The sequence below is a fragment of the Tachyglossus aculeatus genome, chromosome 11, assembly GCF_015852505.1.
Source record: "Tachyglossus aculeatus isolate mTacAcu1 chromosome 11, mTacAcu1.pri, whole genome shotgun sequence".
Classification (NCBI taxonomy): Eukaryota; Metazoa; Chordata; class Mammalia; order Monotremata; family Tachyglossidae; genus Tachyglossus; species Tachyglossus aculeatus.
In genome coordinates this window covers 24,437,869-24,452,359 of record NC_052076.1, presented here as the reverse complement: position 1 = coordinate 24,452,359, position 14,491 = coordinate 24,437,869, and the positions used below count along the sequence as shown (strand labels likewise).

The window sequence follows — 14,491 nt, the reverse complement described above, 5'->3', positions numbered from 1 at the left end:
GCCTTCCCACACTGAGCCCCCTCCTTCCTCTCCCCCTCGTCCCCCTCTCTATCCCCTCATCTTACCTCCTTTCCTTCCCCACAGCACCTGCATATATGTATATATGTTTGTACAGATTTATTACTCTATTTATTTATTTATTTTACTTGTACCTATCTATTCTATTTATTTTATTTTGTTAGTCTGTTTGGTTTTGTTCTCTGTCTCCCCCTTCTAGACTGTGAGTCCACTGTTGGGTAGGGACTGCCTCTATATCAGTCAATCAATCAATCGTATTTATTGAGCGCTTACTATGTGCAGAGCACTGTACTAAGCGCTTGGGAAGTACAAATTGGCAACATATAGAGACAGTCCCTACCCAACAGTGGGCTCACAGTCTAAAAGGGGGAGATAGAGAACCAAACCAAACATACTAACAAAATAAAATAAATAGAATAGATATGTACAAGTAAAATGAATAGAGTAATAAATATGTACAAACATATATACATATATACAGGTGCTGTGGAGAAGGGAAGGAGGTAAGATGGGGGGGATGGAGAGGGAGACGAAGGGGAGAGGAAGGAAGGGGCTCAGTCTGGGAAGGCCTCCTGGAGGAGGTGAGCTCTCAGTAGGGCCTTGAAGGGAGGAAGAGAGCTAGCTTGGCGGATGGGCAGAGGGATTGGGGGCATTCCAGGCCCGGGGTAGGACGTGGGCCGGGGGTCGATGGCGGGACACGTGGGAACGAGGGACGGTGAGGAGATTAGCTGCAGAGGAGCTGAGGGTGCGGGCTGCGATGGACAAGGAGAGAAGGGAGGGGAGGTAGGAGGGGGCCGGGGATGGACGGCCTTGAAGCCCAGGGTGAGGAGTTTCTGCCTGATGCGCAGATTGATTGGTCTATATGTTGCCAACTTGGACTTCCCAAGCCACACAGTAAGCGCTCAATAAATACGATGGATGGATTGATTGATTGATGCGTGGAGGGAGGGCATGTTTTAATAAAACAAGGTCTCCACTCATTTCTGCTTCCTTTTTCAGATGTCCCAGAGGCTGCCCAAGCCCCGGCCACCCCGTCGCCTCTACTGAGCACCTCCCCAGCCACCCAACAGGAAGGCCTACCATCTGAGCTCCCACCGGCCCCAGCCCTTCCCGGGGGTCCAGATTTGCCCCCCGCCCCACCCCTTCCTGGGGGTCCGGATTTGCCCCCCCGCCCCACCTCTTCCAGGGAGCCAGGACTTGCCCCCTGCCCCTCCGCTGCCAGGGACCCTGCCACCCCCTCCACCTCCACCACCACCTGATGGGCCGCCCCCTCCGCCCCCCCCCTCCCGGGGGTCCAGCCGCAGCATTTGGGGACCAGAGGCCAGCGCCCGGCTCAGGTGAGTTCACTCATTCGTCCCCTCCATCCTATTTACGGCCTTCTAGCCTGTGAGCCCGCTGTCGGGTAGGGCCCGTCTCTAGATGTTGCCAACTTGGACTTCCTAAGCGCTCAGTCCAGTGCTCTGCACACAGTAAGCGCTCAGTAAAGACGATTGAATGAACTTACGAGAAGCAGCGTGGCCCAGTGGAAAGAGCCCGGGCTTTGGAGTCAGTGGTCATGGGTCCAAATCCTGGCTCCGCCAATTGCCAGCTGTGTGACCTTGGGTAAGTCACTTCACTTCTCTGGGCCTCGGTTACCTCATCTGTCAAATGGGGATGAAGACTGTGAGCCCCCCGTGGGGCAACCTGATCACCTTGTATCCCCCCCAGCGCTTAGAACAGTGCTTTGCACATAGTAAGTGCTTAATAAATGCCATCATCATTATTATTTTTAATGTCAGCTGTGTGAGTTTGGGCAAGTCACTTAACTTCTCTGAGCCTCGGTTACCTCATCTGGAAAATGGGGATGAAGACTGTGAGCGCCCCCCGTGGGGCAACCTGATCACCTTGTATCCCCCCAGTGCTTAGAACGGTGCTTTGCACATAGTAAGCGCTTAATAAATGCCATCATCATTATTATTATTATTGTCAGGTGTGACTTTGGGCAAGTCACTTAACTTCTCTGGGCCTCAGTTACCTCATCTGTAAAATGGGGATTAAGACTGTGAGCCCCTTGGGACAACCTGATCACCTTGTAACCTCCCCAATGCTTAGAGCAGTGCTTTGCACATAGTAAGCGCTTAATAAATGCCATTATTACCCAGCGCTTAGAACAGTGCTTTGCCAATAGTGAGCGCTTAATAAATGCCATTATTAGCCAGCACTTAGAACAGTGCTTTACCCATAGTAAGCGCTTAATAAATGCCATTATTATCCAGCGCTTAGAACAGTGCTTTGCACCTAGTAAGCGCTTAATAAATGCCATTATTATCCACCGCTTAGAACAGTGCTTTGCACCTAGTAAGCGCTTAATAAATGCTGTTATTATCCAGCGCTTAGAACAGCGCTTTGCACCTAGTAAGTGCTTAATAAATGCCGTTATTATCCAGCACTTAGAACAGTGCTTTGCAATCAATCGTATTTATTGAGTGCTTACTGTGCGCAGAGCACTGTACTAAGCGCTTGGGAAGTACAAGTTGTACTTGTTTGCACATAGTAAGCACTTAATAAATGCCATTATTATCCAGCACTTAGAACAGTGCTTTGCACATAGTAAGCGCTTAATAAATGCCATTATTATTATTATTATTATTATTATTATTATTATTATTATTATTAAGCGCTTACTGGGTGCAGAGCACTGTACTAAGCGCTTGGGAAAGTACAATACAATAATAAACAGTGGCATGCCCTGCCCACAACACGCTCACAGTCTAGACGGCGTGGCGGGGAGATGGAAACGGGGCTCGGATGGGCCCAGTGGTCGAGGGCGGTGGAGGAGGTTGGGGGTCTTTTCTGTGATAGACTGAGCGCGTTCCCCTCCCCAGCCCGGGACTTCTCCTACTTTTATAATAATAATAATAATAGCATTTGTTAAGCGCTTACTATGTGCAAAGACTGTTCTAAGCGCTGGGGAGGTTACAAGGTGATCAGGTTGTCCCACAGTGGGGTCCCAGTCAATCCCCATTTTCCAGATGAGGGAACCGAGAGAAGTGAAGTGACTTGCCCAGAGTCACCCAGCTGGCAACTGGCGGAGCCAGGATTTGAACCCATGACCTGTGACTCCCAAGCCCGGGCTCTTTCCACTGAGCCACGCCGCTTCTCTGGTTTTCCCCCCAGTCAAGGCCAAGCAGCCGATCCAGACCAAGTTCCGGATGCCCCTGTTCAACTGGGTGGCACTGAAGCCCAACCAGATCACGGGCACCGTCTTCACCGAGCTCAACGACGAGAAAGTGTTACAGGTAAAGACCCCGGCCCCAATCAATCAATCAATCAATCAATCAATCAATCGTATTTATTGAGCGCTTACTGTGTGCAGAACACTGGACTAAGCATTTGGGAAGTCCAAGTTGGCAACATATAGAGACGGTCCCTACCCAACAGCGGGTTCACAGTCTAGAAGGGGGCTCAATCAATCAATCAATCAATCAATCGTATTTATTGAGCGCTTACTGTGTGCAGAACACTGGACTAAGCATTTGGGAAGTCCAAGTTGGCAACATATAGAGACGGTCCCTACCCAACAGCGGGTTCACAGTCTAGAAGGGGGCTCAATCAATCAATCAATCAATCAATCAATCGTATTTATTGAGCGCTTACTGTGTGCAGAGCACTGGACTAAGCGCTTGGGAAGTCCAAGTTGGCAACATATAGAGACGGTCCCTACCCAACAGCGGGCTCACAGGCTAGAAGGGGGCTCAATCAATCAATCAATCAATCAATCAATCGTATTTATTGAGCGCTTACTGTGTGCAGAGCACTGGACTAAGCGCTTGGGAAGTCCAAGTTGGCAACATATAGAGACGGTCCCTACCCAACAGCGGGCTCACAGGCTAGAAGGGGGCTCAATCAATCATCATCATCAATTGTATTTATTGAGCGCTTACTATGTGCAGAGCACTGTACTAAGCGCTTGGGAAGTACATATTGGCAACATATAGAGACAGTCCCTACCCAACAGTGGGCTCACAGTCTAAAAGGGGGGAGACAGAGAACAAAACCAAATATACTAACAAAATAAAATAAATAGAATAGCTATGTACAAGCAAAATAAATAAATAAATAAATAAATAGAGTAATAAATATGTACAAACATATATACATATATACAGGTGCTGTGAGGAAGGGAAGGAAACTAGAAGCAGCATGGCTCAGTGGAAAGAGCACGGACAATCAATCAATCAATCAATCAATCGTATTTATTGAGCGCTTACTATGTGCAGAGCACTGTACTAAACGCTTGGGAAGTACAAATTGGCAACATCTAGAGACAGTCCCTACCCAACAGTGGACTCACAGTCTAAAACGGGGAGACAGTCTAGAAGGGGTTCTAATCCCGGCTCTGCCACTTGTCCGCTGTGTGACCTTGGGGAAGTCACTTCACTTCTCTGGGCCTCAGTGACCTCATCTGGAAAATGGGGATTGAGCCTGTGAGCCCCACGCGGGACAGCGACTGTGTCCAAACTGCTCTGCTTATAGCCACCCCAGCGCTTAGTACAGTGCCTGGCACATAGTAAATGCTTAATAAAAAGAGCAGGGGCTTTGGAGTCGGAGGTCAGGGGTTGAAATCCCGGCTCTGCCAACTGTCAGCTGGGTGACTTTGGGCGAGTCACTTCACTTCTCTGGGCCTCAGTGACCTCATCTGGAAAATGGGGATGGAGCCTGTGAGCCCCACGCGGGACAGAGACTGTGTCCAAACTGCTCTGCTTATAGCCACCCCAGCGCTTAGTACAGTGCCTGGCATATAGTAAATGCTTAATAAAAGGAGCCCGGGCTTTGGAGTCGGAGGTCAGGGGTTGAAATCCCGGCTCTGCCAACTGTCAACTGGGTGACTTTGGGCGAGTCACTTCACTTCTCTGGGCCTCAGTGACCTCATCTGGAAAATGGGGATTAAGACTGGGAGCCCCCTGTGGGTTAACCTGATCACCTTGTAACTTCCCCAGTGCTTAGAACAGTGCTTTGCACATAGTAAGTGCTTAATAAATGCCGTTATTATTATTATTATTATTATTAGTCCAAGACCCTGACCCAACTTTATTATTATTATTATTGTGGTATTTGTTAAGCGCTTACTATGTGCCATGCACTGTTCTCAGCACTGGGGTGGATACAAGGTAATCAGGTTGTCCCACGTGGGGCTCACAGTCTTCATCCCCATTTCACAGGTGAGGTGACTGAAGCACAGAGAAGTTAACTGACTTGCCCAGGGTCACACAGCAGACAAGAGGCAGAGCCGACATTAGAACCCACATCCTCTGACTCCCAAGCCTGTGGTCCATCCACTAAGCCACTCCGCTTCCACAACCCCCACCCCTAGTCAGTCAATCCTATGTTTTGAGCGCTTACTGTGTGCAGAGCACTGTACTAAGCGCTTGAGAGAATATGATACAACAACAAGCTGACACATTCCCTGCCCACAATGAGCTTATAGTCTAGAGGATGAGTTTACATAGTCCCAAACCCTATTCCCAGGGGGAATCCCCAGCTTGGCCCCACCCCAGTTTAACCCAGCCCCATCTCCTGACCCAAGTCATCAATAAATAAATCAGTCAGTGCTATTTATTGAGTGCCTACTGTGTGTAGAGAACCGTATTAAAACCGTGGGAAAGTACAGTTTTACAGGTTGGTAGACTCGTTCTCTGCCCACAAGGAGTTTATAGTTTAGAGCTGGAGACAAACATCAATAGAAATCAGTAAATCCACCGTGGTTTAGTGGAAAGAGCCCGGGCTTGGGAGTCAGAAGTCATGGGTTCTAATCCCGCCTCCACCACATGTCTGCTGTGTGACCTTGGACAAGTCACTTAACTTCTCTGTGCCGCAGTCCCCCTCATCTGTAAAATGGGGGTGAAGACTGGGAGCCCCACGAGGGACAACCAGTGGAAAGAGCCCGGGCTTTGGAGTCAGAGGTCATGGGTTCAAATCCCGGCTCTGCCAATTGTCAGCTGTGGGACTTTGGGCAAGTCACTTCACTTCTCTGGGCCTCAGTGACCTCATCTGGAAAATGGGGATTAAGACTGTGAGCCCCCCGTGGGACACCCTGATCGCCTTGTAACTTTCCTTTTAGACTGTGAGCCCACTGTTGGGTAGGGACTGTCTCTATATGTTGCCAACTTGTACTTCCCAAGCGCTTAGTACAGTGCTCTGCACACAGTAGCGCTCAATAAATACGATTGATTGATTGATTTCCCAGTGCCTAAAATAGTGCACATAGTAAGCACTTAATAAATGCCATTATTATTATTATTGTATCTACCCCAGCGCTTAGAACAGTGAGCCCACTGTTGGGTAGGGACCGTCTCTATATGTCGCCAACTTGGACTTCCCAAGCGCTTAGTCCAGTGCTCTGCACACAGTAAGTGCTCAATAAATACGATTGAATGAGTGAACAGCGCTTGGCACCTAGTAAGTGCTTAACAAATACCATAATAATAATAACTATTATTATTATTAAGTGCTGTGGGGCTGAGGGAGGGGGGAATCAATCAATCTTATTTATTGAGCACTTACTGTGTGCAGAGCACTGTACTAAGCGCTTGGGAAGTACAAGCTGGCAACATATAGAGACAGTCCCTACCCAACAGTGGGCTCACAGGGAATAAAGGGTGAAAATCCAGGGGCAAGGGTGATGAAGAAGGGAGTGGGGAAAGAGGGCATGAGGGCTTAATCTGGGAAGGCCTCTTGGAGGAGGCGTGCTTTTAATAAAGTTTCGAAGGTGGGTAGTGCCCACCCCCGGCTCCTGGACTCCCAGGGAAAGGACAGGGAGATTCCCATTAATCCTGGGTGGGGAAGGTGGGGGTCCTGCCATAAGCCCCCGGGGCCTGACCCTGCTGGGGCCATCTGGGGCTGGATTGGGTGGGGATTCATTCCTTCATTCATTCAATCGTATTTATTGAGCGCTTACTGTGTGCAGAGCACTGGACTAAGCGCTTGGGAAGTCCAAGTCGGCAACAGATAGACAGTCCCTACCCAACAACGGGCTCACAGTCTAGAAGGGGGAGACTAGCTGACAAAACGAAACATGTGGACAGGTGTCAAGTCGTCAGAACAAATAGAATTACAGCTAGAGGCACATCATTAACAAAATAAATAGAATAGTAAATATGTGCAGGTAAAATAAATAGAGTGATAAATCTGTACAAACGTATATGCAGGTGCTGTGGGGAGGGGAAGGAGGTAGGGTGGGGTGGGTGGGGAGGAGGAGAGGGAAAAGGGGGCTGAGTGTGGGAAGGCCTCCTGGAGGAGGTGAGCTCTCAGTAGGGCTTTGAAGGGAGGAAGAGAGCTAGCTTGGCGGATGGGCAGAGGGAGGGAATTCCGGGCCGGGAGAGGACGTGGGCCGGGGGTCGACGGTGGGATGGGCGAGAATAAGGTACAATCAATCAATCAATCGTATTTATTGAGCGCTTACTGTGTGCAGAGCACTGTACTAAGCGCTTGGGAAGTACAAGTTGGCAAGACATAGAGACGGTCCCTACCCAACAGTGGGCTCACAGTCTAGAAGGTACAGTGAGGAGGTGAGAGGCGGCAGAGGAGCGGAGGGTGCGGGCTGTGATGGACAAGGAGAGAAGGGAGGTGAGGGAGGAGGGGGCCAGGGGATGGACTGCCTTGAATCAATCAATCAATCAATCGTATTTATTGAGCGCTTACTGTGTGCAGAGCACTGGACTAAGCGCTTGGGAAGTCCAAGTTGGCAACATATAGAGACAGTCCCTACCCAACAGTGGGCTCACAGTCTAGAAGCCCAGAGTGAGGAGTTTTTGCTTGATGCGTAGGTTGACAGGAAGCCACTGGAGATTTTTGAGGAGGGGATCCTTTACGTTGCCGACTTGTACTTCCCAAGCGCTTAGTCCAGTGCTCTGCACACAGTCAGCGCTCAATAAATACGATTGATTGAATGAACGAATGAATCCTGGGTTGGGGGCCTTGGACTCCTTTGGCCAGGGAATGTGCCCGTTATATTGCTCTATTGTCCTCTCTCAAGTGCTTAGTCCAGTGCTCTGCACACAGTAAGTGCTCAATAAATACAACCGACTGACTGGTCAGTGCTCCGCACACAGTAAGCGCTCAGTAAATACGATTGATGATTGATTGATTGATTGATTGGTCCTCCTCCCCGACCCGGGGGCCCGGCCAGGAGCTGGACATGAGTGACTTTGAGGAGCAGTTCAAGACGAAGTCTCAAGGCCCCAGCGTGGATCTGAGCGCCCTCAAGGTGAAGGTGGCCCAGAAGGCTCCCAGTAAGGTGACCCTCATTGAGGCCAACCGGGCCAAAAACCTGGCCATCACCCTCCGCAAGGGCAACCTGGGCGCTGACCGCATCTGCCAGGCCATCGAGAGGTAAGTGCCCCCGTCCCTCCTCCCCTCGTCGCGGCCCCACGCCCCCCAACCTGTCCCTTGTCCCTGCTCTGCCCCTGCTCATTATTTATTTATTATATTTTTATTATTTATTCATCACAAATAAATATTTATTATTTATTATTATTTATAATGATTATTCATTATATTTATAATATGCCATACATAATAATATATTCGTATACTATATATTTATATATCATAAATCTTTCATAAATAATATATTTATAAATTTTTCATATATTATATTACATTACATTACATTATATTATATTATATCATATCATATCATATCATATTATATTACATTGTATTATATTATACTATCGTTATATTATATTATCATTATATTATATTATGTTATGTTATGTTATGTTATATTATATTATTTTATATTATATTACAATGTTATATTATATTATGTTATATTATGTTATGTTTTATATGTTATGTTATGTTATGTTATGTTATGTTATTATATTATTATATCATATTATATCATATATTATATTATATTATGTTATGTTTTATGTTATGTTATGTTATGTTATGTAACGTTATGTTATTATATTATATCATATCATATTATATTATATCATATTATATTATATCATATTATATTATATTATACTATCGTTATATTATATTATCATTATATTATATTATGTTATGTTATATTATATTATATTATATTATTTTATATTATATTATAATGTTATATTATATTATGTTATATTATGTTATGTTTTATATGTTATGTTATGTTATGTTACGTCATGTTATTATATTATTATATCATATTATATCATATATTATATTATATTATGTTATGTTTTATGTTATGTTATGTTATGTTACGTTATGTTATTATATTATTATATCATATCATATCATATTATATTATATCATATATCATATCATATTATATTATATTATATTATATTTATTTATCCTATTTATTGAGCACTCACTGTGTGCAGAGCACTGTACTAAGCGACTCCAGCGGGGGGCAGACAGATGGAGCCTTGTGCCTGCACCCCAGAGTCTTCCATGGGGCAGAAGCAGCGCGGCTCAGAGCACCGGGAGTCAGAGGTCGTGGGTTCGAATCCCGACTCTGCCGCTTGTCTGCTGTGTGACCTTGGGCAAGTTAATAATAATAATAATGGCATTTATTAAGCGCTTACTACGTGCAAAGCACCGTTCTAAGTGCTGGGGAGGTTACAAGGTGATCAGGTTGTCCCACGGGGGGCTCACAGTCTTCATCCCCATTTTACAGATGAGGTAACTGAGGCTCAGAGAAGTGAAGTGTCTTGCCCAAAGTCACACAGCTGACAAGTGGCGGAGCCGGGATTTGAACCAATGACCTCTGGCTCCAAAGCCCGGGCTCTTTCCACTGAGCCACGCTGCTTCTAATCCTGGTCCTACTTCACTTCTCTGGGCCTCAGTGACCTCGTCTGGAAAATGGGGATGAAGACCGTGAGCCCCACGTGGAATAACCTGATCACCTTGTATCTACCCAGCACTTAGAATAGTGCTTGGCACATAGTAATCAATCAATCATATTTATTGAGCGCTTACTGTGTGCAGAGCACTGTACTAAGCGCTTGGGAAGTCCAAGTTGGCAACACCTAGAGACAGTCCCTACCCAACAGTGGGCTCACAGTCTAGAAGGGGGAGACAGAGAACAAAACCAAACATACTAACAAAATAAAATAAATAGAATAGGTATGTACAAGTAAGATAAATAAATAAATAAATAGAGTAATAAATAAATAAATAGAGTAATATTTAGTAGTAAGCGCTTAAAGTACTAATGTACCAACATTAGTACAGTGCTCTGCACACAGTAAGCGCTCAATAAATACAATTGAATGAATTATTATTATTATATTACCATGGGCAATGAGTCAGTGAATCATATTTATTGAGCACTTACTGTGTGCTGAGCGCTTGGGAAAGGACAGTAGAGCAATATAACAGACCCATTCCCTGCCCACAATAAGCTTACAGTCTAGAGGGGGAGACAGATATTAATAGAAATAAATAAATGACAGATATGGACGTAAGTGCTGTGGGACAGGGCTGGGGGATAAATAAAGGTACTACCCCCTAGAGAAGCAGCGTGGCTCAGTGGAAAGAGCCCGGGCTTTGGAGGCAGAGGTCATGGGTTCAAATCCCGGCTCCGCCAACTGTTAGCTGGGTGACTTTGGGCGAGTCACTTCACTTCTCTGGGCCTCAGTTACCTCATCTGTAAAATGGGGATTAGAACCGTGAGCCCCCCGTGGGACAACCTGATCACCCTGTAACCTCCCCAGCGCTTAGAACAGTGCTTTGGACATAGTAAGCGCTTAACAAATGCCATCATTATTGTTACCCCCTGAGTTCCCTCCTGACTGTTTCCCCCTTCTCAATCCCTCCCCTGCCCCCCATATTGTGGTTCCCCAAATGGTGGGAGAGTATGTGTGTGTGTGTGTGTGTGTGTGTGTGAGGGGGGGGTGTGTATCTGTAATTTATTTATATTAATGTCTGTCTCCCCTTCTAGCTTGTTGTGGGCAGGGAATGTGTCTATTTCATTCATTCATTCATTCATTCAGTCGTATTTATTGAGCACTTACTGTGTGCAGAGCACTGTACTAAGCGCTTGGGAAGCGCTAGAGAAGCAGCGTGGCTCAGTGTAAAGAGCACAGGCTTGGGAGTCAGAAGTCATGGGTTCTAATCCCGGCTCCACTACTTGTCAGCTGTGTGACTTTGGGCAAGTCACTATGCATTGTTATTATTAAATCGGCAACACAATAATAATAATAATGGGAATATATATTGTCCTCTTATTCATTCATTCATTCACTCACTCCGTCGTATTTATTGAGCGCTTACTGTGTGCAGAGCACTGTACTAAGCGCTTGGGAAGTCCAAGTGGGCAACATCTAGAGACAGTCCCTACCCAACAGCGGGCTCACAGTCTAGAAGGGGGAGACAGAGAACAAAACAAAACATATTAACAAAATAAAATAGAATAAATATGTACAAATAAAATAGAGTAATGATGATGATGATGGCATTTGTTAAGCGCTTACTATGTGCATAAATAAGACTGTGAGCCCACTGTTGGTTAGGGACTGTCTCTATATGTTGCCAACTTGTACTTCCCAAGCACTTAGTACAGTGCCCTGCACACAGTAAGCGCTCAATAAATACAATTGGTGATGATACAAACATATATACAGGTGCCAGCTCCTTGTAGGCAGGGAACGTGCTTTGTGCTTCAGTTGCACCCAGTGGGCACTCACACACACCAACTATCACTACTATTACATTCATTCATTCATTCAATCGCATTTATTGAGTGCTTACCGTGTGCAGAGCACTGTACCAAGCGCCTGGGAAGTCCAAGTTGGCAACACATGGCTCAGGGGAGCCATATGTTTGTACATATTTATTACTACTATTACATTCATTCATTCATTCAGTCATATTTGTTGAGCGCTTACCGTGTGCAGAGCACTGTACCAAGCGCCTGGGAAGTCCAAGTTGGCAACACATGGCTCAGGGGAGCCATATGTTTCTACATATTTATTACTACTATTACATTCATTCATTCATTCAGTCATATTTGTTGAGCGCTTACCGTGTGCAGAGCACTGTACCAAGCGCCTGGGAAGTCCAAGTTGGCAACATATGGCTCAGGGGAGCCATATGTTTGTACATATTTATTACTACTATTACATTCATTCATTCATTCAGTCATATTTGTTGAGCGCTTACCGTGTGCAGAGCACTGTACCACGCGCCTGGGAAGTCCAAGTTGGCAACACATGGCTCAGGGGAGCCATATGTTTGTACATATTTATTACTACTATTACATTCATTCATTCATTCAATCATATTTGTTGAGCGCTTACCGTGTGCAGAGCACTGTACCAAGCACCTGGGAAGTCCAAGTTGGCAACACATGGCTCAGGGGAACCATATGTTTGTACATATTTATTACTCTATTTATTTTACTTGTCCATATCTATTCTATTTATTTTATTTTGTCGGTATGTTTGGTTTTGTTCTCTGTCTCCCCCTTTTAGACTGTGAGCCCGCTGTTGGGTAGGGACTGTCTGTAGATGTTGCCTACTTGGACTTCCCTCGGAGAGGTCCAGTGCTCTGCACACAGTAAGCGCTCAATAAATAGGATTGATGATGATGATGATGATGATGGGAGGGACATCGGGAAGGGTCCGGGGCTGGGCCCGGGCCTCTGATCCCACGCTCCGGCCCACTCCGGCCCTGCCCAGGTACGACCTGCAGGTCCTGAGCCTGGACTTCCTGGAGCTGCTGAGCCGGTTTCTGCCGACGGAGTACGAGCTGACCCTCATCCAGCGCTACGAGCGGGACGGGAGGCCCGTGGACCAGCTGGCCGACGAGGACCGATTCATGCTGCGTTTCAGCCGCATCCCCCGCCTGGCCGACCGCATGGCCACCTTGGCTTTCCTGGGCAACTTCGACGACACCAGCCAGCTGATCATGCCGGTGCGTGGCCCCCCGAGGGCCGGGACGCCCGGGGTGTCGAGGGCCCGGGGTGGAGGGGCTTCAGCCCAATCGATCAATCAATCAATCGTATTTATTGAGCGCTTACTGTGTGCAGAGCACTGGACTAAGCGCTTGGGAAGTACAAGTTGGCAACATATACAGACAGTCCCTACCCAACAGAGGTAAGAGGTAAGGGGCTCGGAGAGGGACAGGGCCGACCCTGGTTGGGGACCAAGGCGGCATCCTTCCTTCCTTCCTTCCTTCCTCCCTTCCTTCCTTCCTTCCTTCCTTCCTTCCTATCTTCCTTCCTTCCTTCCTTCCTTTCCTTCCTTCCTTTCCTTTCCTTCCTTTCCTTCCTTCCTTCCCTCCTTCCCTCCCTCCCACCCTCCCTCCTTCCCTCCCTCCCTCCCTCCCTTCCTTGCTTCCTTCCTTCCTTCCTTCCTTCCTTCCTTCCTTCCTTCCTTCCTTCCTTCCTTCCCTTCCTTCCCTTCCTTCCCTTCCTTCCTTCCCCCGAAACAGGTAGAGACGGTCCCCAACGGGCTCACGGTCTGCTCCGGACACGTGGCATCGCTTCTAGACTGTGAGCCCGCTGTTGGGTAGGGACCGTCTCTATCTGTTGCCGACTTGGACTTCCCAAGCGCTTAGTACGGTGCTCTGCACACAGTAAGCGCTCAATAAATTCGATTAATGAATGAATTAATCCCCTGGGCCTCTATCAGTCAATCATCCGCTGTTGGGTAGGGCCGTCTCTATATGTTGCTGACTTGTACTTCCCAAGCGCTTAGTACGGTGCTCTGCACACAGTAAGCGCTCCATAAAGACAATTGAATGAAGGAAGACGGTCCCTACCCAACAACAGGCTCACAGTCTGCTCTGGACACGTGGCATCGCTTCTAGACTGTGAGCCCGCTGTTGGGTAGGGACCGTCTCTATATGTTGCCAATTTGTACTTTCCAAGCGCTTAGTCCAGTGCTCTGCACACAGTAAGCGCTCAATAAATACGATTGAATGAATGAACGAATGAATCCCCTGGGCCTCTATCAGCCAATCATCTGCTGTTGGGTAGGGACCGTCTCTCTATGTTGTTGACTTGTACTTTCCAAGCGCTTAGTCCAGTGCTCTGCACACAGTAAGAGCTCAATAAATACGATTGAATGAATGAATGAATGAATCCCTTGGGCCTCTCTCAGTCAGTCATCCGCTGTTGGGTAGGGACCATCTCTATATGTTGCCAACTTGTACTTCCCAAGCGCTTAGTCCAGTGCTCTGCACACAGTAAGCGCTCAATAAATACGATTGAATGAATGAATGAATGAATCCCCTGGGCCTCTATCAGTCAATCATCCGCTGTTGGGTAGGGACCGTCTCTAGATGTTGCCAACTTGTATTTCCCAAGCGCTTGGTACGGTGCTCTGCACACAGTAAGCGCTCAATAAATACGATTGAATGAATGAATGAATGAATCCCTTGGGCCTCTCTCAGTCAGTCATCCGCTGTTGGGTAGGGACCATCTCTATATGTTGCCAACTTGTACTTCCCAAGCGCTTAGTCCAGTGCTCTGCACACAGCA

General features: G+C 46.9%; 1 protein-coding gene across 1 annotated transcript in view; it reads left to right on the top strand.

The window, feature by feature from the left end:
- FMNL1 (formin like 1) overlaps positions 1–14,491 on the top strand; it is a 130,588-nt gene that overhangs the window by 103,012 nt on the left and 13,085 nt on the right. Inside the window, 5 exon segments of the mRNA XM_038754724.1 lie at positions 1,018–1,192; positions 1,194–1,310; positions 3,092–3,296; positions 8,186–8,388; positions 12,687–12,921. Of these exon segments, the coding sequence (XP_038610652.1) occupies positions 1,018–1,192; positions 1,194–1,310; positions 3,092–3,296; positions 8,186–8,388; positions 12,687–12,921 (935 nt within the window).